Below are 24,519 nucleotides of genomic sequence, written 5' to 3'. Positions count from 1 at the left end.
GATATTAATGCCGGCACATGCAAAATATATCTCCTCTGGTTTCTTCTGTCACTGCAAGTAAGCTGCCCCTGGTAACAGTAGGCAGCTATACGTTATTAAATTTCTTTTCTTTGGTGTCACTTTTTAAAAATAAATTTGGGGACTTCATTTTGATTCCTTTAATCAATCTCTTTGTTGCATTGTCAAAGTCGCTCTTCTTTCTCTGTTCAGCGTATGACGTGGGGACAGCTTTCTGTGGATGGTGTGGCTGTGCCTCATGGGGAGCACAGCAGTGTTTCCCAGGGGGCTGCTCATTTTCTGTCCAGTTTTGATGTCCATTTTTTGCCCATAGGGTGTACCTAATCTGCACGGTATGAACTCACTGTGCTGATGATGGAGATATCAGGGGAGGATTTCTCCTGATGGGATTTTCCTTGGGCTTTCTTTGTCTCTTGGAGCTCTTTTGAAACTTCTTTCATGCAGGAGGCAAAGTAAGGTGGTGGTGGTAGTGCTGGGCTTGGGGGTTTGCATCAGTCAGGGTCTAATGGAAGATTACATCACTGGAGCTCCACCAGTTGTCCCCATGAGGCTGTATTACCTCTGCTGGTGTTAACAGAAAGAAATGAGTCTTTTCTACCAGCGAGGGGGGAAGAAATCCCGTTCTGTTAGAGCTGGCACGACCCTGCACTGCACACAGTTCTTTGCATTATGTGTTTAGAGACGAGCTGTCTGCACTCACATCTGTGGCCCCAGTGACTAATGCTGTGAAACCACACTGACTCCAAGGCTTCGTGGGGCTTTGCAAGGTCATCCTTCAGAACAGACCTCAGCCCGCTTTCAGCAATCATCTTTTGTTACTGTGTTTTATCTGGGCACTAAAGGGGAAATCCAACCCTTACAGGACCAAAGGCAGGCTCCAGATGGGTTTGCCATTAGGGGCTGAGAGTTCAGCGGTGGGCTTCAGAACTTGCAGTTTTGTGCCATCCCTCCCTTGCCATGAAAAATTCCTCCTATTTGAGAAGATACATGTGTTATTGCTGCCTCCTTTGTTCACTTTCTTTCCTCTTTGCTATACACCTGAGTTTCATCCAGCTGCTGCTATTTGCATCCCGCATTGCTATTTGGTGCCTTTTGTTGTGGTTTCCAAAGCAGACTTTTGGAATAATAATGCAAATAACTGTTCTGAGTACTTTATGCTCTAAAAGTAAGTACAGTCAACAGATGCCAAGATATAATAAATCAAACCGAAGTGCTGTCTTAGTTGCTTCAGCTTGAAAGGGGCTGCTGCAGAAAGCGGCAGTGATGAAATCTGAACTACATTTGCAGTCCCATGAAGATTCAGATCAACAGGGTGGAGAGCAAAAATTAATGGGGTGTGACATTTGCCTCAGCAGCTACAGCAAACGCGGAGGTTTCACAACAAAAACTCAAAGGCAGCATTAGAAACACTGATGATGGTCGGTGCCTGATGTTGTACAAAAGCCTGGGGGCCTTGGACATGAGAGGGAGAGTGCTCAACATCTGGTATCCATGTGAAAGTGAAAAATCCGGTGCGTGCTGAAGGTCATGGTGACCTGGGATGCTACGCTGACATGGCTGTGAAGTCTTACTTTGTGAACAAATTTTCCAGGACTGGAAAAAATAATACTGAATAGAAATGTGCCTTGTTCCTCTAAGACCTTACAAGCACTTTCACATCAGCTGGACTGGGTGCATGCTACTGAGAAGTCACTAACCATCCCTTTCATTTCTGCTCTGTGCTTATTTATGGGAGGAGAGAGTGAACTTACCTCTGAGGGCTTTTTTCCTCTTCAGGAGAGATGGAAGATCACTGTGACACTTCTGCTTTATTCTTTATTGTATGTGGTTGTGAGTTCCTAAAGGTGCAGGATTGCTTTTGTCGTAAATGTCATGATGCTCTCCCTCACTTTTTTCAACCTTTTTTTGAATACACTGCGTTCAAACCTGCCCTCAAGAGCAGTATTAATAGATATTAATACAAAATTTTTCATAAATGCTGGCAGGTACGTCAATCTCTAGGTACAAAATGAGACAGAGTCTGTGCAGGAGGCCAGAGTGCTACCTTGCACTCTCTTAGCAGTTGCTTGTCACACTCACCAAATCCCAGTGGATTCAGTGGGAGATGTGGGTACTTATCTTAGGCAGGGCTCGTTTACCTAAATACTATTTAGTATAGTAATAGTCTTTACTATTTCTTGACATATGACAATTAAAAGTGAAATGTCGTGTTTTAGTCAGACTAAGGAGGAACTGGTCTTTTTGGCTTCAGAGTCATTGATTTCCCCAACGGTTAATTTTTTGTCTGTTGTTTTCTTCTCCATTCCTTCCACGTGGGGTGGGTGTTGAGAGCTGTTACAGATTACAGTTACACATTACATCTCCGTGCCAGTGCACGTGAAAGTCACTGGTATGTGAACCTTGCCCTGCTCATTTCACGAGGGGACCTTCCGCTCCCCTTCCTTCTTGGTTTCTGCCTATGCTTGTCAAAAAGGCCCAAAGCAAAGTGTCGGAGCCACACTGGGCTCCGTGTGGCCAGCAGAACTGGGAAAGAGCAGGAGTGGCTGGATGAGGCCAGGGAGAAAGGCAATAGATAGCAGGCGGCTGCTACCAGGGAAGAAGGCAGCGAGCTCCCTGCTGAAGTGAGTGCTGCTTAAAACTGTTCCCAGCATGAGGGAATGCATGCTTTCCTCCTTGAACTTCAGTGATGTACAGCTAGGAAGCTAGATGTTTGTCAGTGTCTCTACAAGTGTTCCCTGTTCATCATCCCAGCTTTTCCCAAATTCCTTTCTTTAATTTCTGTGGTCAGGTGACAGCTCAAAGCAAGAACATGAAAGTTTCCAGTGTTTCTCTTGCCTCTATTTTTTATGCTTCTCAATTAATGGCATATGCTGAATTTTTCAGACCATGAAGAAGCTTAAAATGAACAACAACAACAAAAAATATAGAATTGAGGAGAGATCTTCATGTTGTGCACACAGAACATAAATATTTATTTATTTATTTTATTCTTATGCCTTCATCCCCTTCATCTATTTTTTTTTTTTTTTTTAGAAGCCTTTAATGTCAATGAAGGCACTAACTCTGAGCTGCCTAGAGTCAGAAGCAATTCAGAGAGCGTGAATGGTCGTTCGTGAAGCACCTTTCCACAGCTGGAAGAGTAAGCACTGCCTATTCATGGATGAAACAGAAATGTGTTTGGATTTGTCAAGTGAATTTCTTCTAAATACCGCTAATCAAATGTAGATTAGCTTGAATTATTTTTAATGGCATCCAAAATTTGGAATGCTGCTAACTGCTTTAAATCCAAATAGAAGCAAATTCATCCAATGCATTTAATCAGTGCAACTGATTTTATACAGTGCAACTGAATCTAGCATTTGAGATCCCAAGCAAAGAAAGCTTTTCATTTATTTTGTTCTTCATTGCAGTGCATCCAAACAATAATGGTGTTTAAAAATAAAAAGTAGAAAGAAAAGAGAAAGCATTTTCAAGTCAAACGTACCTGCTTCTTGTGTGTCATATCAAAGGAAAAATGTAAGGTAACATGAAGCGTATATTTCATTTTATTGTATAGAAATACATACTGATAAAATAACTTTGTAAAATATGTCAGCTACAGGAAAGAAAATTGAGGTTGTGATGGCTGTGGACTCAGACTCTTGTATCAAGACACTGAAAAGTCTGTATTTTTTTTAGTGTAACTTTTCTGTTATTGCTATCATGAGAGTTACCTGTCTCTACTCTGTCTGTTTCCAGTCACTCACAGCTTTCTAAATTCAGTTTATGGGTTGAAAAGAAATGTCTGTCCCCAAACACTGCAGCTCCCATAACCGATGCCTTATAGTCAGCGTTAAACTTAGTGCACGCTGTTATTCCAGACATCACTGCAATTTTCTGTTGCTTGTCATCTCTCAGGATCAGAAGCCAATTTTGCTGTAGAGATCTCTGTTGTGTGCTTGGAAGGCAATTGCAATACTACAGGCATTACAGGGGTAATCTCTTGCCTCTGGTAGGGTTGTGAGCACTAGGGCTAATGGCCACCTTGGCTGCGGGGTGTGTCTAAAGACATATTTGTGGTTATTGATTAAAAACTGGGAGCTTCTGGTGCTCTGGGTACAGGGAATGCCTGAGAAACTTAAGTTTTATGATATGGGGGTCTGCTCTGAAATGTGGATAAAACCTGAATTAAAGCAAAATAAACAATGAAGTTTGCAAGAAGGCTGATTCATGCATCTTTCAGACTTATACCTGCATGTTGCCATCAGCGAAGATTGCACAGTACCAAGGCAGAGCTGTAGCATTTTGCTAAGTTTTACACAGTTAATAGCTGGGTAGTGTCGCTTCCATTTGCTATCCAGGTGGTAACACAGTGTATTGTGGATGATACTAAGAAAATTGCCACCTTCCTCCAGAAATTGCTTGCATGAAGTATATCAAAGTGTCATCTATTTCTGCAGCATGAAATACAGGGAAGAGTCATGGAAAATGACAATGAACCTAGAGCTGCGTGAGAATTGCTCAGATGCCAAGCCAGCCATGGGGTAATGCTGTTGCACTTACGCACACAACGGTTATTACCTTTCCAGGTAGTGATCTGCAAATGCATCACAGCGCTGTACCCTCACAGCACGTGTAATTTGTAGGTATCATTAGGTCCATTTCACAAGTGGGTGAACGGAGGCATAGGAGTGTTAAGAGCATATAACAAACTTATAAACTTCATGCTGTAAGTGGGCTTCTTAGAGAGGACACACGTGGCTCATGTCAGGCTGCTGTGTCCTACGCTGGGAATAAGTGTATGACTTACTTGCTGGTTTTGAACGAGTTCTTTTATTCCAACACACTCATGAGGTTCACAGAAAATTGAGTTGCACAGAATTTGAAAGAAGCAGGTTCTATTCCTGATTCAACGTTTGCTTTTCATGGGGTACTACTGTTAACTTTAACGGGCTTTGACTTCAAGAAACTTTGGATCGGATCTTGAGTGAGGCATGTGTTTCACAGCAGGGCCAGAAGTCAGCACACAAATCACAGCACGGCAGGTCTTCAAATGCAAAACAAAATCAGGGGCACAAACATCCCTTCTTGTTGTGTCTTCCTTTCTCGTGTCAAACCCAGCTCTTGATCTCTAATTTTACTTTAACTGAAATCATATATGAGAGTGGAAAATATTGATCATCTTTCCTGTCTTTCCCTCCCCTACATTGCCTGAAAGGTCTAACCTATAACTTGGTCAATATTTGCAGGACAGAGCTCTCCTCCCTTTTTCTCCCTAGTGGTAAATTCCCAACCATTACTTCCAGTAAAAGTCCACATTCAGGAAGAAAAACCCAATCCCTCTGACTTTCCCATGTATAATTTCTTTCCATCCTATTGAATTTTGATTATTTCCAAGAATGCACGTGCTCAAAACCTCTTCAGAGTCACACTCTTGGCATATACTTACCAAATGGGCTCAGCTTCCCGTAGGAACGAGCCCTTTAATGGTTGTATCTTGTATCTTTACTCCTATTAACTCAGTAAGTGGAAAAAGAAATATAAATGCAGCATCAGACCATGGATTATGACCGTAATGAAGGGTTAGGCTCGTATTTTCCATGGTAGCCTGCAGAGAGTTATCCAAATCTCTAAGGACACTTCATCTTGTCTTGATAATGGATTCTGTCTTTGTTCCATTTTCTGTCCATCCTCAATTTTTTATTTGGAGAAAGGATTCACATTATGCTGTCCCTTAAGCCATGTTGTGAAGAATTTCTGCCCCATGGGATGCTTTGAGCTTCAACTTTTGCGTCCTTTGGTGACGGAGGTTGCTGCCACAAAAGGCTCTCTAGGAGACAGGGACCTTGAGAAAAAAGATTTGGCTTGAGCAACAATATTGTGACCTTTTCATCGTTGGAGTGCCCGTCTGTTCCTTGTCTTTATTAGTATGATTGATTTTCAAAGGTATCTGGGAAGGTGGGAGCAAAAGCATGAGGCTTATCCTCAAAAGTTAGAGCTTAGGTTAGGAGTGACTCAAAGATGGTGAAGAGGAACATGTGAGAAGCAATTACTGAAAGTGCAAGAGACCTGAAAATGAAATTTCAGAAGTTGTGTGAGGTTTGGTTGAAAAAAAATAGTCTGAAAGGAAGAAGGGAAACCTTCAACAAGAAATAGATAGTAAATTTAACTCCAAAACCAAAATTACTTCAAGCAAGGTTTTGTGTTTTTTTCTCCCATGACTAACAGTTTTATGTCGTGCAAAATATAACTTGTAACAAAAGTAATTTTGAAACGCAGAGTTGAAAGGCAACAATTTTCATCTTTCTAGGTCTTCAGTTGTTGTTTTAGATTAAAAATGTAGTTCAGGGTACAGATGGAGAAAGCTGACATGGCACCAGAACACAAGTGGCATATGTTATTCAGATGGTTATTCCCCAATGTCTTCCTATCCCTCCTCTTTATCTCTGTAAGAAGGCTCAGGGATTCCTTCCAGAGCTTTTTAAAATTAAACCATTTTTCAGCATCACGGCCTAACAGATGGAAAAGAGTTGTTGTCATCAGCTAGTCAAAGTAAATATAGTTGCAAAGAGTTTTCAGCAACAGCTATGCATAATTATGCAATTCAGTCTTCTTTCCATTGGACTTCAGGGGATTGCATACATGTATGGATGTACCTGGCAAGTCTTCCTGTGTCCTTGCTGGGTGCTGCAGTTCACCTTGGTGTCTTTGTACAGAGCTTCACCTACATGCCTTGGAGCAAATAAGAGACCCTATTTGCACCTGCAGAAGAGATGGTCCACCTACTGCTCTGCTGGCTCACCTGTGGGGGCTCAGGGGTGTTGGTGCGTCGGGATGTCTGAGATTGCTGCTCACGTTCAGGTGGGTGATGGCCTGTATCCTCTGTATAACACTGGTAGCAGCAGTAGCTTTAGTTCTTCTTGTTCTCAGGATCGCACAGCTTCAGAGATGTTTTACTGGGATGTTATAGTCAGAGAGAAGGTATTTGTGCTGAGTGAAATTTCACTGACCCAGCAATCTCGGGTGTTTCCTCACCATTCTCTGAATGTCCTTCATAGAAGGGTGTTGCTAAAAACCTGATGCATTGCCTTAAATTTCTCAAATTCCAAACTTCTGGAGCCAAATAGGGGAATATATGGCAACAAATACACTCTTTGGGAAAGTATCTGTTGCATGGAGCTGAGAAAGATGTGAAATAAAACTTCTCAAAGTTAGCCAGAAAATCCAGAGGCTTGCTCTGGGTTGTGCTTCATCCCACCAGTTCATCTGTTCCTGCTGCCTGCTCAGTAATCTGTCAGAAACAGGGAAGAAGTATCCAGACTTGGCAAGCTGGTGCTGCAGACAGATTCTGTCAGATGAAATCCCAATAGACACTAGTCCAACATCAACAGCTCCTGAGCTATCACATGGGAATGTGCAGGGAGATAAAACCAACATCCTAAAGGGCAGATCCTCTATTTTAAGGGGCAGAGAAGGGAATCTGGCTAATGTATTTTTTTTTCTCTATGGAGTTTTTCAGAGAAACAATGGAAAATCCTGGTTCCAACAGATAGAATTCTGTCTTTTCTTGAATTTTTAACTTCATTTAAAGTGGCTTAACTGCTCTCCCCTGCTTTTTGCTATATGTTAAGAGAGGTTAAGCCTATCTGCCTTTACCTCAGAGAGACTGTGAGGGCAGAGGTTGGAAAAGAATTTGCCATCTATGCAAAGAATTCACAAGTGACTAGTGGGGTGGGGGGAACTCAAAAAAAAAACACCACCACCCAAAACCAACAAACCAGACCTACCATTGGGAAACTCCAGCACCAGTCAACTGTTTTCTGGAAGTGGAGTGTCCTGTTACATAAACATCCTTGAAGCTTTGCAGAAGGGGTGACATTCACATTACATATGTGGGGCCTGACTAATTGGGTTTTGTGTGTGAAGAATGGGGATGGAGAGGGATAAGGAAGTGAAATCCCCAAGGTGCAAGCAGGGCCTCCTTCTTCCCATGGCCTATACTGTTGCTTACGTGTTGAAAAGGGTCTCAGCGCCTCCTGTACCACGGAGCTGATGTGGGAACGCTGCACATCCCCGCCTGCATCCGAGCTCTGCCCTCCGCAGCAGGCCGGGGAGCCCAGGGTGTGCTGCTCAGCCCCGCAGGCAGCTGCAGTGGGTGCAGCAGTGACTCACGGAGCAGAAGCGACTCACCTCTGCCCAGAAGTGGTTAACGTCCCGTCACACTAAAATCCACGTTAACTCCGCGGTCCTGTCCCACTTATGCATAAGGAGCAGGCCGGCTGTGAAATTGCTGCCTCCTACAAACGGAGGGAGGAGGGAGCTGCTAACTCGAGGAGCTCGCAGTTGCCCTCTGGAGGAGGCTGCGTCTTTCCACTGATGATGTGAGGAACCAAAACCCCATCACTGCTGCTTGCATGCCTGAAGTGGGATGGCACCAGCACCCCTCCCTCCAGACCTCACTGCAGACCCAGCGCCCTGTTCTCCACAGCCCTGTGCCTCACGCAGAGTGGATCTGCAGCGTGAGATCCAACTCACCACTTTGTTCTGTGCACGCTTGGCGAGGCTCTGTCACCAGTCCCAGGCAAAGAAAATAACCTGTTTCCTCCCTTGTCTCCTCAGGGAAAACTGTGTGCATAGCAGGCATGTAAATAACATGAAAGAAGCTACTATAAAACCCAAATGCATATTTTCTATAATTTATGACCAACACAGGATAATGGCTTGCTGGTTTTTCCTGCTGCACAGTAGCTCCCGGGGCAGCAGGTCACACTTAGCAGTTGGGATGGCAGTGAAAGGAACAGATTCGGAAGGTGAAAGAGCCGCTGCTGAGCTGGTTAGGAAAGAGTAAAATCTGAATTCCCAACTCTTTTTCTTTTCACAGCTGTTAAGAGTTCAGTGGGTTGAACTGCAATCCTTCAAGTTCATCTGTTGACTCCAACACAAAACTATTATAAACTGTGCCTCTAAAACACGTGATGAAACATTTCTTGAGAGCTATTTATTCCAACTGCAGCAGAGGAAAGTTTTCAGAGCACCCGGCATTTGGGAGAGGAAAGGTCTCCTGAGCTTTGCAAAGGGAGGAATTATTTGCATACCGACGTAAGTTGCTTTTTGATTTTTTCCTGCACCATTCAGTAAAATAACACTTATAAGCTTTCTCCCCCTATGGAAACATGGTCAAATAGTACAAAACTATATTTAAGTGCCTGGAGACTCTTTCTATTTAGTTTTCTTTCTTCTTTATTTATGTGGATTGGGGGATTTATACTTCAGAATATTACTTGCTATGGTTTAATATTAAGTGTCTTATTTCCCTCTGATGTTCTCTTTATCTGGGTATCAGTTCATTCAGTAACAATATTACTGCAGAGGTATGACAGACAGTAAGCTTCAATCAGGTGTGTCCTGCAAGCCTGCAGTAACAAGTAATAAAGAATAGCCTGGGGGTATATTTCTTTAGATGTTTCTTTAAATCTTTGATCTGAAGTTTGATCTTTGTATCCACACCAATTCTCCCTCAGGCTTTAGCTGTGGTAATACGGTTTCCATGCTGAAGATGGACCATGCAAACGTGACCTCAGCCATGCTTAATGCTGAATCCCGCAACACAGAGAAGAACAACAGCAACGAGTATTTCTACATCCTGATCGTCATGTCTTTCTATGGGATCTTCCTGATAGGGATAATGCTGGGCTACATGAAATCCAAAAGAAAAGAGAGGAAGTCTAATTTGCTTCTGCTCTACAAAGATGAGGAGAGAGAATGGGGGGAAGCTGTGAAACCTCTACCAACCATATCGGGGCTGAAGTCTGTGCAGATCCCCATGATGCTGAACATGCTGCAGGAGAGCATGGTGCCATCCCTGTCCTGTGCCATCTGCTCGATGGAAGGCAGCAGCGTGAGCTCCGAGTCTTCATCCCCAGACGTGCACTTCACCATCCAGGAGGAAGTGCTGGATGCTGAGCTGGGGGAAGTGTCAGAAACACTCCTCAACGAGAGCAGCGAGGGCTCCGCAGAAAACATCCACAAGAACTCCTAGCACCTGCCGGGCTCCCTTGGTCAGCAGCTGAAGCATGAGTGGAGCTCCCACTAAGAACTTGTGGTTCATCTTTCCTGCTCTCCAGTAACTCCACCAGTATCTGTGCCCTGGGGCCCGAGGCTTTCCTGAGAGCTAGCAGGACAAGGAAGCAGTGGTACCAAGCTCCAAAATGTAACTTGCACATAATTGGGATGCTTAATGTTATTTTTTCCATTATTATTTCCTACAATAAGAGCTAAGAACAAGGAGGATATATATACATAGATATATATTTTCTGATGAGGTAACTATTCCTGGCATATCTCTGCATATTTCAGAATTCTGAAAATATCTGGGAAATGTTTAGAGAAGTTACCCTAGCACAAGAACCTGGCTGTAAAAGATGATGGTGATGCTCATTCACATAAAACTGTGATAGACTAGAATTAATTTTACTTTTTTTTTTTTTTTTTTTTTTTTCCTATAACAAACTACACCCAACAGCAGATTTGTTCAATGGCCTCAAAGGCTGAAACTTTGTTGATGCTGGTGTTGAAGGAAGATTGATGCATGGCTGGAGATTGACTTTAGGCACAGAAAGAATGAAAGAGGGGAACAAAAGAGGAAAGGAGACTCTGTATTTCCAGGACGTTTGTAAAGCCTAGGTTCAGATCCATGCCACCACATCTGTCTTTGCTTAAGTTGTACCTGTGCTGGCTGGTTCATGTATGCCAACTTCTGCTGCAAGCCACCTATTGACTCAGCTAATAGTAGGATTTTTTTTTTCCTTTGTATTTTTTAAAGACATATATATTTGATCACTAAAGGCAAAGATCTATAAGTTAAAAAAAAAAAATAAATCAAAAGATCTTTGTTACAAGGTGCAAGATCTAGAAAGGCTTGAACAAATGCTGCTCTTTTACATCCCTTGGCAAATGGGTGGAATTTGGAATAGAATTTAACCCAACAGGGGTGAAATCCTGGCCCCACTGAAGTCACCAGCAAAACCCTACTGACTTCAGGGGACAGGCACAAGATTTTGTGCTTCTCTGTTGTAGTCATATTCTCCATCTGAGGTCAGTAAAACTGTGCCCATTTACATCACTAAATAATCTGGCCTTTCTGCTCTATTTAAGCCAGTGTAGATAAACATTGCATTATGTCTTTTTTTTTTCTTTTTTTTTTTTTTTCCATCTCGCATGCGACACATGCATTTCTCTAAAGTCATTAGTAACTAGTTTTTAAACTACCACAAACTTCCCCCCCTAATTTAATGGTACTGTGGTTTTTCAAATGCTCGTGAACTTAGTTACTAAATTATTGCACTGTTAAAGGAAGTAATGTTAATATTGTAGCAATGTATGGTTATTTCAATCATACTTTATATTTTATAATAACTTATTAGTATGTTTGGATTAATTCTGAAGCATGAGGGCTAAAGAGCCTGAATCTACAGTGTTGCACAGCAGAAACGCTTGCAAAATGTCTCCAGATATTTCCTGTGTTAAAATAGCTCTGTGATTTATCCACTGGCATTAGAGCTCGAGAGACAGCTTGAAAAATGAGTGCTGAAGAGCAGGAACAAGCTGAGGCGAGAGTCTGCTGTCTGCCTGCCGTTTCGTTTCGGAGGGAGAAAGGTGCTTGGCTGGACGGGCTGATGCGGTGTGATGATCCTGCAGAGGTGCCCCCAGACCGCAGAACAAAGGCTCCATTGTGCTCCGAAGGGGCCTGATCCAGTTCAGCCTGAAGCCAGCGGGAGTTTTTCCATTGACTTCAGTGAACTTTGGATCAGACCATATAAAGCTTTTTGGTAGATTTACTCCAAAAGGGGCTGTTTTAAGTTTTGAAAGAAGCCAAATTCAGTTTGGCACCTTGCCTGGAATCACTTGAATCCTGAAATTTTCCAAACGAGACTGACATGCGTGAGTTGTCACATTTTCCATTGCTTTCTCCTTCATCCTCCTACTTTGGTATAGATGTATTTGTATCTGTAAAAACCTGATGTATATAATTCCTAACATTGAGTTGTATATAATTGTCTCATGTATTTAAAGTTTATTGTTTCTACTGGCACTAATTTTTATTTAAATAAAGAAACACATTCCCTGGAAAAGTGTCCGTGTTTGTTCACAATTTCAAATAGATTTCAAGAAACGTGACTGAGCAAAATCGCTACAGGATCTTTTTCTTAGCCTCTTTTGAAAGGACTCCTTGTGTTTGGCAGCACCACAGCATTGCAGGATGGTCACAGGCTGGGCTGGGCACTCCTGTGCTACCCAGGCTCTGTGCCGGGCAAATTCCTTGCTCCCAGCTCCTGCCCATCTGCAGGCAGGGCTGCAGTGATGCTGAGTCCTCTTGCAGAGACCTGAGACCTGGGGCTACTGCCTACCCGTTGAAGAGGCTGGCAAAACTGACAAGCTGTGGTGAAAGCTTTTTTTTTTTTTTTTTCTTCACTGTAGCAAATTGTGTGGGATAGGGTTGAGGTTACTGCAAGTATCTGACATGGGTTGTTGTTCCCACTGACTTCCAGTACTTGGCCGTGGTACGTAGCTGGCTTTGCCACAAGCTGTGACCACGGGGCTCACTGCTGCTCTGTCATTTCCAGCAGCAGGGACAGGGGAGGATTCAGGATTCTGGCTCCCAATGAAGGGCGGAATTGTTTAGAGGCAACTTTGCACTTCCCTATCTCCTTCAAGCTGTGACAGTATGGATGGGGTCACAGGCACTGGCTGAGACCTACTTGCATGGGGGGAATTTTAGACTTCAAAAATCATGTTACAAGGTTATATCTGCTCACTTTCCCACAAAACCTGTTCCCTTGTACTCTGCTCTCCTCACTCCCTCCCTATCAAATCATTCTGGAGCCTGCTCAAAAGCTTCTGTGGACGTAAAGCTACCCATCAGCTATGCAAGCAGCAGTGTAATCTCCTGGGACATCCACCATGTCCTGGAAAAGCAGGTCAGTAATGCTGCATCTTCCACATGTACCCACACGGCTCAGTGTTTCCATTGCCACAATAATGAATCAAACCGTGTCTGACAGCACTGGTGATAAGAAGGAAAAACAGAGGAAAATGTAAATTACAGCTCCACTTTGTGGATCAAAAAGCTATGTTATTCCAGCAGTTTCTTGTGTTAAATTCCCTGCTACAAAGGGAAACACCATTTGCTTTGGGGTCTATTTACACTGAAGTGAGCTGGTAAGCATGAACTTGTGACCACCGTGTCATGGACTGCTATGGAGCTATCCTTGGCCTGTAGGGCTCAGAGAGTATACGTGATAGTTGGGCATGTATCCATTTACTAGGCCATTTCTCTTTGCCCAAATAAGTATTCTGATGGCACCAGGGAAAAAAAAAAAAAAAAAAAAAAAAATCTTTAAAAGTTAATTTGCATGTGCAACTGAGTGTAATGATGTCTTGAAGACAGCCTGGTGTCCAAGGCTGTCAGGTCGTTAGTGCTCTGAAATAGAAGAAATGTTGCTAGCCTTGAAAAGCTATGGACAGAAAGATGAAAATTGCTCCCATTAAGCTTGTCTCAAAATCTGCTTGGCTACTAAGGAGAAAAAGGTGGTAATAACCTTTTTTTTTTTTCCTTTCTCAAAAATAATAGACATTTGCAGTGTGCTTCAGTAAGTTAAACCAGATTCACAGCTAATAGATCTTCTCTTGAAGGCAATGATAATTGATTGTAATTGAACTGAATTGGGATGGTTTTACTTTTACAAATGCACTTTCTTGAAAGAACACAGCAATTAGGCTCCCACTTCCTGGTACTGCTGTGCCTCAAACACTTGCTGGAATAGTTAACAGGTATCTCCTTTGATAGACCAGGAAACGTTGGCCACGTGTGGCGCAGTCGTGTGGTTTATTTCCAGGACCTACTGTAAATACAAACCCTAGCTTTCAAGATCATTGCTTTGGAGTCTGCGATGGTAGCTGGCTGATTTTCAGTCCCAAAACCCACCAGTGGGTGCCATACAGCTGTGCCAGTGAGGTTACTCATTCAACAGCTCAAACCTGCGGAATAATTGATGTGGAAATGCAGAACCTCTCCCTTCCCTGTGCACAAGGCCAGGGAAAGAGTTAAGCAGGGAGGGAAGGTTAACGAGGTGGAGAAGACTCCACTTTCCCAGGGCTGGAGTGCAAGTCACAGACCGTGGTAAGTGAGGCCAGGAGCCTCCTGTGTTTCAGCTCAGCTCAAAACCTCTCTCCCCAGCTTGGCCCTCTCACAGTGGGCTCCCCTAGATCTGTCTTTTTCTCATACATGCGCCCACACCTACCCAAACAATCAAATCAATTCTCACAGGGTTGGAAAGGAAGGAAGCAGATAAACTATTACTGTCAGCTTCAAGTCCTGAGTGATTGAAGTTGGACAAGAGTAGGTGTATTGCTCTAGGACAAGGAGCACACAAGTCCCCAAATGTGAGTGTCAGTCACTTTTATCACATCCATTTAATCTTGGAGAAGATTAAACCACCCAACTTTAATTTTCATCTCAGGATTTCCAAACCTCACAAAGGATGAAGATGGGCATGCTCACAGATGGCCAAAGGGGGTGCAGAGCAGTACACTCAATTGTGCCAGGTACAGTAATGCCAAAGCTGGACCAAGCTCTCCCATGGCTGTTGACTTGCTCTTGTGTTATAATATTTTTGGACCTTGTTGTTCTAGTGGGAAGAATATTTATCCCTGAGTTCATGGTTGCATTTTAGATTTAGAATACATTTTTGGATCTGAGAAGAAAAAAAAAAAAACATTGTTTAAGCTATTGTTTTTTAAAACTGATCGTATTTGTCTGTGTATTTGGTTTATTTGATTTTGTATTCTTTCCATGTTCATGTACTGCTGCAGTTCCTACTGCACACAGCCAAAATAGCCGCAAGATAAGCCTTTTTGTATATTAGCCCTTAAGTATATTGACACTTCTGTATCCATCTCAACAAAAGGAAGAAAATGAAAAATAATACAAATAATACAAAATCAATGCGAACCATGAGCACCAGTTTTCAAGTGGATTTTTTTTGTTTGCTTGTTTGTTTGGTTTGTTGGGCTTTGGTAGGGTTTTAGTTGATATGAGGCCAGGTTAGACTGAGCCTTTTCGCTGTCCCAACAAGTGACTAAGAGAAGGAGGCTATATGGTATATATTACAAGCTGCTTTCCCATCCCTTTTCCTGGGTAACATGTTTAATTATCCTGCGATTCACTTGTTTATCAGATAATGCTACTTAAATTCCTGGCTGTGAGAATATGATGTGTTCTTGATAGACACGAAATGCCTGCGATTCTCAGATGAAAGAAATGATATAAATAAATAAATCTGCCCACGTAGGAACAATGAACTTTTTTGCCCTCCTTAATACCATTAGATGCTAAAGTAACCACTGGCAACAAATGATGCTTGCTAGCATCTCTGACTGTCTGGAAGTGTGCAGCTCATCCCACTGGGCCTGCTTAGGTCAGCAGGAGCCATGGAGCAGGGCTTTTTTGCTTCACTGACATGAGAGAAGAGGTGCCAGTGCACAGGACAGCAGCCTGAGATATGAAAGACCAATTTCAGATCCCTCCCCTCCTCCAGGTTCACTGTGGTACTCTGGAAAATTGCTTGCTTTGGCTAATATTCTCCTTTATAAACTTTACTGAAGAGCACCTCTTTGCTGCCTAAGGCTGATGTAAAATAACTGCGTTGAGAATCTCAGGGTGCTGAGCTCTGACAGAAAGGGAGACAAGACAGATGACTTGTTTCTCTTTTCACTCAGAGAAGGAACCACAAAATACAAAGAACTTCCTCTGGCATGACCGCCAGCTGTTCAGCTGGGGCCAGCAGTTGATGTCTCCATCCCCTGCAGCTTACCTCCAAATGCAAGCCTGCTCTGGTGCTAGTCCCCAGCCTAGCCCTCCCTGGGACAGCTGTGCCTCATCCCAGCAATGAAAATGTTAGCTGCACAGCACAGGCAAGAGGATGTGAGACACGCAATGTTCACAAGGGATTCTGAATTCCATCCTAGAGAATACACAAAAGACCAGTCTTTCCTTCTCTTTAGGAAGAAATGTAAACTGTGTGCCTCTAAGGATGGATATCCCCCTGCTCGCTCTCTCTCCTCAGAACACGATAACCTGATCAAGGTCTCCTGTAAAATGGAAGAGTGAACAGAACTGCTGATTATTTTTTAATAAGAGGTATGGAGCTACAGAGTAGCAGATAGATTATCTTTGAATTTTAGACAAGCCCCAGTGTTGTATCTTTCAAGACTTTAGTGGAGCATCATCTCGTCCTTTTCCTTCCAGATACATAATGCTACAAAGTGAAGCACTGCTATTGCCACTCCTGCCAGCAACAGCAGGCTAATGAGTGTCATTAACTGCTTTCCAGCCTGATGGCATTGTGCTCCTGCTGCACAGGGAAGCAGGGAACACTCTTGACACTTATGGCAGCAGGCAGCGGTGCTGGCACTGCTAAAAGCGCAACACCACCTGGATGCTCCTCCAGAAGTGACTTTCCACATGCAGCCCTGCAAGAGAGAGCTGTGGGAAGTCTTGGGTTGTACACGTGTGCTGTGATTGTTGATTTTTATCAGCTGCATAGCATTTTACTCTAGAGGATGCTGATGATGACCTTTATATTTCTGTTGACTTTGGTTAAATGGGTGAATGTCATCTAAGAAATGACAGTGGGACTCATGGGTGATGTGATGGTAGCAGCTACCCATATTTACTGAGGAACTGCTCATCATGCTTTCACCAAAGGAAGAGCAGCAACAGCTCTGCCAAGTGCTTTCACTTGGGGTCAAGCTGATGAGTGTTAAACATAATTAACTTCAGTCACATCTAATTAAGTACTCTATGGACAGGATGTGTACCTCAAATTTTCACTGTGATTTTTTTTTTTTTTTTTTTTTTTTTTTTTTTGTCTGATATTCAGTAAGCTGTTATAAATCAATGTGAATGAAAGACTGGATGAAAAGTGACTTGTGACTGCTGAGAGTTATTGCTGGTGAGATGAAAATGGCTGCTGACACAACTCAGCATCAGTAATGGTCACTGTGCTGCAGTGGCAAGAAAAAATATTGCTTTTGAGCTGGCTGCTCAAGGTTTTTACTGCTTCAGGTGGGCTAAAGGTGCTATATTTTGTGTTTGAATATTGAATATTTACAGTTACGCATTACTATTGTATTAAGGCTTATGGAGGGCATTGGAAATATCATATCTTTTGGTAGTGAAAAGACCTTTTTATTTTTCAAAGTTTCTCTTCCATGACCTTTGGTTTGTCTTGTGAAGCACTATTATCAGTAAAAAGCAAGAACATAATGTTCATGTGGAATAGGCAGATTAAAGGTACAAGATTAAAAGCATCCCGTATAGGAATATTTGTGAGATACATGTATGCCAGGGAAGGATTACAGACATAAGAATTTGGAGGAAAATGACTAGGCTCCTTTTGTCCTTGTGTTTATGTCTAGACAGAAAGTGATTTTTCCTTCTTTCTCTGTTGATAACTGTGCCAGTTTGAACTGGGAAAGGCCAAAAAAAGAATCCTGTCTGTATGCCCCTGATGTACCTGTTGTCTTCCTCTCACTACCATTTTTCTGTATGGCTGTAGCCCAGGGATTATTTTTTTTTTTTTCAGCCCTATCCTTATCTTCTTTTTCTTTTCTGCATAGAAGACAGCTTATGGCAGTCAAGTCAGGTCGAGCATGACTTTTTCTCTTCCTTGGCACTTCTAATGCTGACTGCTACCACCTCTTCTGAGTGGCGTGGAACGTGCTTTCCTGACATCTACATGCAATTCACATGCTGACATATGGTTAACATCAATTTTATAGGGGCCTGGAAGCACAAGTGATTGTGTTAACTTTTCCTGTTATAAAGTGGGGCCCAGAACTTGTTACTTCTACTGTGGGTCACCAGTTCAAATGCAAACCCAGGACAGGACTAGCCAAGCTGGATGTGGGGATTTACTGGTTTTCGCAATGCTGTCTCTGTGAGACTGGTACCCTCAGCACACCGAAAGGAAGCAGTTTGAAGATAAAGAGGAGACATTTTATGCTTCAGCCTGCAAAAGCAACAGCAAGCATCTGAATTGGGCAATGTGAGTTAGGCATTGAAACCACTGACCTACATGCTAGGTCTGGTGGACTGGCAGAGCCATGATGAGCACTGACTGTCCTCACCTGGTATCTGCTCACCAAGGCACAGTCCCAGTGCTACTGCTCGCAAAAGGCCCCCTGGCTCCTGAGCTCTGAACGTTGTCCCTGTGCCATCAGGGTGGCAATTTCATGCAGCAAATGACCAGTCCCTTCCTTTCACTGACTCTTATTTTGGAGAGGGGGATTTTGTTCTCATGAATGTTACCTGCAAAGTGGCATTACGGTTCAGGGAGGTCAGGGGCAGGCTCCAGGTAGTATTTAGGGAAGATAACCCTGCATGCCCCTCAAACCCAAGCCAGGAAGTTGTCTTGTAAAAACAATGTCACTCCCTTTCACTTTTTTTTTGTTGTTCCCTCTGAGCTCTGGAAACACGCACTTTATTGCTACACAGCAACTTCCCTGAACTCTATCTGGGAGATTAATGGTTTATTGAAGAACAGGCAGGATTTAGATTGTCATCAAGAGACTCATAAAAGTAAGCATGTAAAAAGTGTTATGGAAACAGAGCATGGCCCCTTGGAGTTTTCAAGGATGGAAGCTGGACTGTATGCATGCCCTGCATCCAGCTCCTGCACCCCTTTGCTGGGGCACATGTGGAACAGCAGTAGGAGTCATTATTTGTCCTGGAAATTAATGGGTCCCTTGTGATGTCATTTGCTTTAAATGCACCTTTGCACACAAGCTGATTTTTTTTTCCAGGCTAGCTGCTGATTTGTGTGTGTGTGTCATACGTCACTGGGAGCACATTAATGGCAGTCAGGAACATTTCTTTTGGAATCCTCACAGATATCCCTAGTGATCCAATTTGAAGCACTGCCTGGAAAATGATTAACTCCTCTCTTTGGTCTATAAGGGATAGGATTACACAAATCTGCTCCGCTGCTTCGGGCCACAGCCAACTCATTCCTGTAGACATCCTCATGTTCCCCTCCAGAGACCCATGCTTTTAAGGAGTCTTGCACGTAAGCTATTGTTGCATCTGAAGGCCAAACTGTTCCATTTAAACCCTAGTCCATAAAAGTCACTGTGCTACAAAGCCCTAGGGAAAGACTGGGTTGCAAGCAGCCAGCAAGACAGGGAAAACAGCACCATGCTCTAATGTCAGCTACCCACGTTAGCCTTGTTTCCCTCTTCTCCTGATCTTTCCATGTTATTGGTGACATTATTTGTGTGTGTGTAAATAATGACTTCACGTATACCCGAAGTGCTATCAGATTAAGTATGCAGGAACTGGCTTATTTTGCAAGTGCATAGTTGCTGTCGCTGCTCCCCTAATTTTGAAGATTGCCTGAAATTCACTATTTCCCCATGCAGTCGCTGAATGTGCGTGTTAAAGCACAATGGGATGAGTTGGAGAACCCATGCTGAGTTGTAAAGTCACAGCTAACATGCTTAGGAAGCGGTTTCTTTGGTTAAATGTTTAAAATAGAAGCTCTGAAGACTTGTTAGGACAGCTCATCCTTGCACACATAACTGTGTGCCCCAATTCCTTCCATCTAGCGTCTTCCAGCCCAGTGCTCTGGTTTCCATGGAGTCCCCTGTCCTCCCCAGAACTACCTGCATTTCACAGGTCTCTTCTTGTATACAATAGTAGAAATAAAATTAAAGTAGTAAAACGAATCTTAATTTGTTAGTTTTGTATACTTGTCAACTTGATAAATGTGGGGTTTGTTCTTGGCTTGTCTTGCTGAAGGGTATCTCCTATGAACTGCTGAGTGTTTTGCCAGCTGTTAGGGTGCTCTGCAACATGGTGCCATCCTTAGTCACTCGTTTCTTCTCTCACACGTTTTTCCTTGCCTTCAGTCACAGACTTCCGCAGAGGGTGGTTAATACCACAGCTTGTTTTAGTGTGCCTTTCACATACGCTTTTTTTTCCCCTTCAGTTTTCTTCCTGCTTTGCCCTGGCACAGTGGTGCCACACCAACACCATGGTCCTTCCCCATGCAGGGCAGGCAGGGGGCTCTTGGGGCACCCCAGCACCCCTTCTGACCCCAACAGGGGTTAACCTGTTGGGAATTAAAACTTAACTATTGCAGAAATAGGGTAGACATGTCCCGGCCTTCTGGTTGCCCTCATATGGTGTTTCTATGTGGCCTTCCAGCCATTTTCCTTATAGGCATGGAGCAACTGAAAGGTATTGGAAAGCATTCTCTTAATTATGCCACTAAACTTCCAGAAGGAACTGTAAGGTGATGAAAAACAAACAAACAAAAAATGAAATGAGAATTACCGCCTCTGGACAAGGTACAGCTTGGTGCAGGGCTGCAAGTGCTGCACAGACCTTAAAGTGCTACTGGGGCCTAGGAGGGAGATTTTCAGTGGGGGGCTGTTCCAGTGGGATTTTGGGCCGAGGACATCCCAGTGCCTTCACCTAAGGCCTTTTGCACTGGGGGGGCCCACGTATGGTGGCAGGCTGGTTGTGGCAGTGGCTGCCTCCATGTGTGGCTGAAGGGAAGGTCCTGCCAGGCTGGGCCAGGATGGCCCGGTGGGTGCCAGGCAGGCCCTTAACTACCAGGCTCACAACAAGAGCAATACACTTGTGATTTTCTTCATAATTGCACCTCTCGGGTGCCATTGCTTGCAGCTTTACAGTTTTTAATGCCCCCTGAGGCATGTTATTACTCCCCAGCAAGCGTGGCATGGTACACTTTATTGCTTAATTACGTATCCCCCATCTGAGTAAAGTCTCCAGTTGCTAGGCTTGTCAAGCCCTATTTAACTGATAATATTTGCCGTCCAGCTCTGAAAAGCCTGGTGAACGATGCACTGAGTGCATCCAATGGATGTTTTATCATTGCTGTGTCTTTAATGCAAATAGCTCTGATGTCTGCTTGTACTTTACAAAGCTTATTTTTGTAGGATAAAAAACAACATGGAGATGCTTAGCCAACACTTCTCCCTCTTACCATGTTGTACTACCTGTTGGTCATGTCCATGGAGGTGGAGAAGAAACGTGGATGGTTTGTGGTAGAGATCATAGCTATGACCTCAAGCACGTGGCAATTGAAAGCTGTTCTTTCCCACAGGCTGAAGTCTCCTTCAACTTTGCCTTGTTGATATTTGTGAACCTCTAATTAGGTGCCCTTTCGTTTTGCTTTGTGTCTGAGGATGATACCATGTCATCCTCTATTCTCAGGAGTTTTAATATTTCCAGTGACTTATGAAAAGGGCAATTCTGTCAGGCGTTTTGTGACCTTTAATTTGGGAGAATGTTGTTCTTGAGGATGACTGTGGTCATTTTGTCTGCTGTGTTACTTGCAGTGATAAGTTTGCGATGATGGTCACTCTAGAAAATCAAATGACAGCTTTATAAGTGTGGACTAATGAATCCCAAAGTGAGTTCCTTTCTATCTAAGCTGTATAAAAATAAAACTTTATCTTCTTATGTTTGCTGATGTTTAAATGTATACACTGAGGTACTCCATATGAGCCGAATGGCCTGCAAAGCAAGGAAAAAAAAGCTGGCGATTAAGAAGTTTGGGAAAATGGTATTTAGGTCATCCTGGAACTATTTATGAATTCAGGTCAAATTCTCTAACCAGTTACTCCTGGGATTTATTTTTGTCTTGACAGTCATTGTTCCCTTTTATTTAGCTCAGTAGTTAATGCATTTGGCCAGAAACTGGGAATCCCTGAGTCAATTCCAATCTGTGGTTGGGTGGAGCTGGATAATCCAATTCCACTGAATTAACAGTGCTTTTGAGTGTCTTAGGAAGAAAGGGCAGTACACTCGCAATTTCTCCCATTGGACCTATGTCCTTACAGTATAGACTATGTTTTTCCTGAGCCAGAGAACAAAATATGACAAATACTCTCTAGCCCAGTGGTTAGCAAATACATATAGGCAACAATATACTGGATTTTAATTCCTGCTCCAATGACTGTAAGTTGTATAAAGTTGCACACTAACATCAAGACACTCTAAGATTTTGCTATCCTGAACCCCGGCAGCCAGGCATATCTCATCTGATATGAGATGTAGATACCTTCAGGACTTGATAGAAATCAGCTTGCATCTTCTTGGATGTAATCAGGAAATCACATATCCTATCCTTTCTCTTCTTTCCCTGTTTACGAGAAGCAAATGTTTTACTGAAGCAGCTCTGTTTCAAGTCAAAGCCATTTTGGTTTTGCTTACTTTTGAGGAAACGCCAACTTACTTAAACTTTGTAAATCATTTTTTGACTAAAAGCAGTTACTGTCATGAATCTGTCAAGGTGGGGCCTCATTTTCTACCTCCTAAAGGGAGGGATAAAAAAAAAGCTGCTCTTATCTTACAGAACTTGCAGTCTAGGAGAGGAGATGTGGTAAACAGAGAGGTGGGACAGCGTGATCTAGTTATGTGGTTTGGGTGATGAGGGTCATGTTGGCCATGGACGGTAGGTAGGTCTTAGTCATGTGGCAACTCTGTCAATATTTAAAACAATTTGAAGACAATAATTGTATCTTACTCATTGCTTTAATGTGATTGTTAAAGGTGCTGCTAGCTACAAACTTTTCTAGTGCAAGCATAAAGGAAATATTCATCTCATTGACAGAAAGAGCCATGTGACCTCCCCTGCTCTTCTTGGTCTGTCCTGTGTGTAGAAGAAAAGGTGGAGCTAGGATGACATTTATTTTTCCAAGAAGAAACCAGTCTCTCTTTAAATCTCTTTGGGTTTTTCCATCCAATTTATAAATGACATATTATTTTACTGCACCCTTAACTGGAAACAGACCTAAGAGTTTTGATGAGAACACGTTTTGTCTTTTTCTTAGTAGATGCTAGTACTGAGTAAGGTGCAATGGACAGAATGTCAGAGAAAAATCCTATGAAACATCAACTATTAAACTTAGGCTTTGGGGCCAGTTTGGGAAAGAGAGTTTGGCCTCACAATTTTGCTCAATTCTCTTACAGGTCTACTTTTACTGGGAAAAATAAAAATTCTTTCAGAAAAGTCAGGAAGGATGAAAATATAGGACATAACGTATAAGAAGGCTTGAATTTCAGAAGTGGGGAGCAATGTGAGAGAAATAGGAAAGCTCTCTTTTTATAACATGCTGCTTTGTTTTGAGGTCTCCTGCACAAGCGCTGACTCCTTCTAGCTTGTGGAACCTGAAGTGATCAGGACAGGGGCCTTCTTGGTTTGGACAGGGGCTTGGACGTCTTGGGGTGAGACTTAGAAATATCTCAGTCTTTCATCAAGTCAAGTATGATCACTAGAGAAACTGGGAAGCTGAATCAGAGCCAACAGACAGCCTCCAGTTTAAACAAACAGCCCCCTGCTCTCCACGATTAAGAACAGACAGAGGTTGTCTGTATGTGTCAGGAATAAAATCATTTTATCCCCACTGCATACAGTGTGACACATCTGTACCAGACATAAAAGAAAAGTGAAACAGTTCATTAAGCTACTAAGATGGCCCAGAGCTCATCAGTTTGAGTATTTTGCATATGAACATCTTAAAGGGAACTATTACACAGTTTTTACCTTAGTGGAAGTAGCAGGTGCCTAGCCATTTTGTATGCACATGGTTGTCTGCCTGAATTTCACCTAGCAATTGATGTTTACTATTTGCTACCTCAGATCTGTTGCAAGTTGATGCCCAGCCATTGAACTATCCCTGTGTATGTTAGGAGTTGTTGATACTTGAAGGGCAATATGTAATGTACTGGCTTTGCATCTGTAAATGAATATGTGACTTGCTTTACTTGCTAGTTGACAGAAGTTGTGGGAGCCAGGACAATCAGCAGTTCCTGGATTTCTCTGTAAACAAACAGAGGCAAGAGAAAAACAGCAGCTTGCATGGAGACATTTTCATAAATCTAGTGAGCAAAACCACAGGATTTGTTGCATGAGCTGCCAGGCCACTGCCAGGCCCTGATCCTGTGGCACTACAGAAGTGTGGAAGTTCACTAAATGCATTTACCTGCTGCACAGCTGATGTTCCTGTCTGCCTAAAAGTACACACAAGTCGTTGACATCTGCATCGCTAGTCAAAGGACAATTTTAAGGGGAATCTGTCTCAACAGAAGCATTGAGACATAAAGCTCAGAGACAGTACTAACAAATGAGATCTCCTTTTACTTCCCAGAGGCCACAAGTGCTTTTATCCCTTCAGGGCCTCCAGGGCACTAATCACCATTAATCTCCCCAGCCTGCCTCTCCTGCAGCCTCCTCCACCCCTGCCCATGGCCCAGGGGCTACCTCCTGCCCAGGCTGGGGCCACAGGTCCCTGTACAGCTGTGGGCTGAGCTCCCTGTGCTCTGTTCTGGGCTTTGCACAGCCAGAACCAGCTGTGAGGACCACGTCTCTGTGGTGGGGCCCCAGGTGTGTCTGGTCAGGGCCATTTAAGGCCCTGAGGCCTTCTCCCACA

General features: G+C 43.2%; 1 protein-coding gene across 1 annotated transcript; it reads left to right on the top strand.

Moving 5' to 3' along the window:
* The first annotated feature begins 8,993 nt into the window (after nucleotides 1-8,993).
* Nucleotides 8,994-10,170, top strand: KCNE4 (potassium voltage-gated channel subfamily E regulatory subunit 4). The gene is made up of 2 exons (XM_084529183.1): nucleotides 8,994-9,096; nucleotides 9,519-10,170. The coding sequence occupies exon 2, from the start codon at nucleotides 9,545-9,547 to the stop codon at nucleotides 10,034-10,036; it is 492 nt and encodes a 163-aa protein (XP_084385309.1). The 5' UTR covers nucleotides 8,994-9,096; nucleotides 9,519-9,544; the 3' UTR covers nucleotides 10,037-10,170.
* Nucleotides 10,171-24,519: the final 14,349 nt, after the last annotated feature.

Source organism: Aythya ferina (genome assembly GCF_964211825.1).
Source record: "Aythya ferina genome assembly, chromosome: 9".
NCBI classification, from domain to species: Eukaryota; Metazoa; Chordata; class Aves; order Anseriformes; family Anatidae; genus Aythya; species Aythya ferina.
The sequence above is the reverse complement of the archived record's forward strand: the minus strand, read 5'-3'. Positions and strand labels throughout refer to the sequence as shown.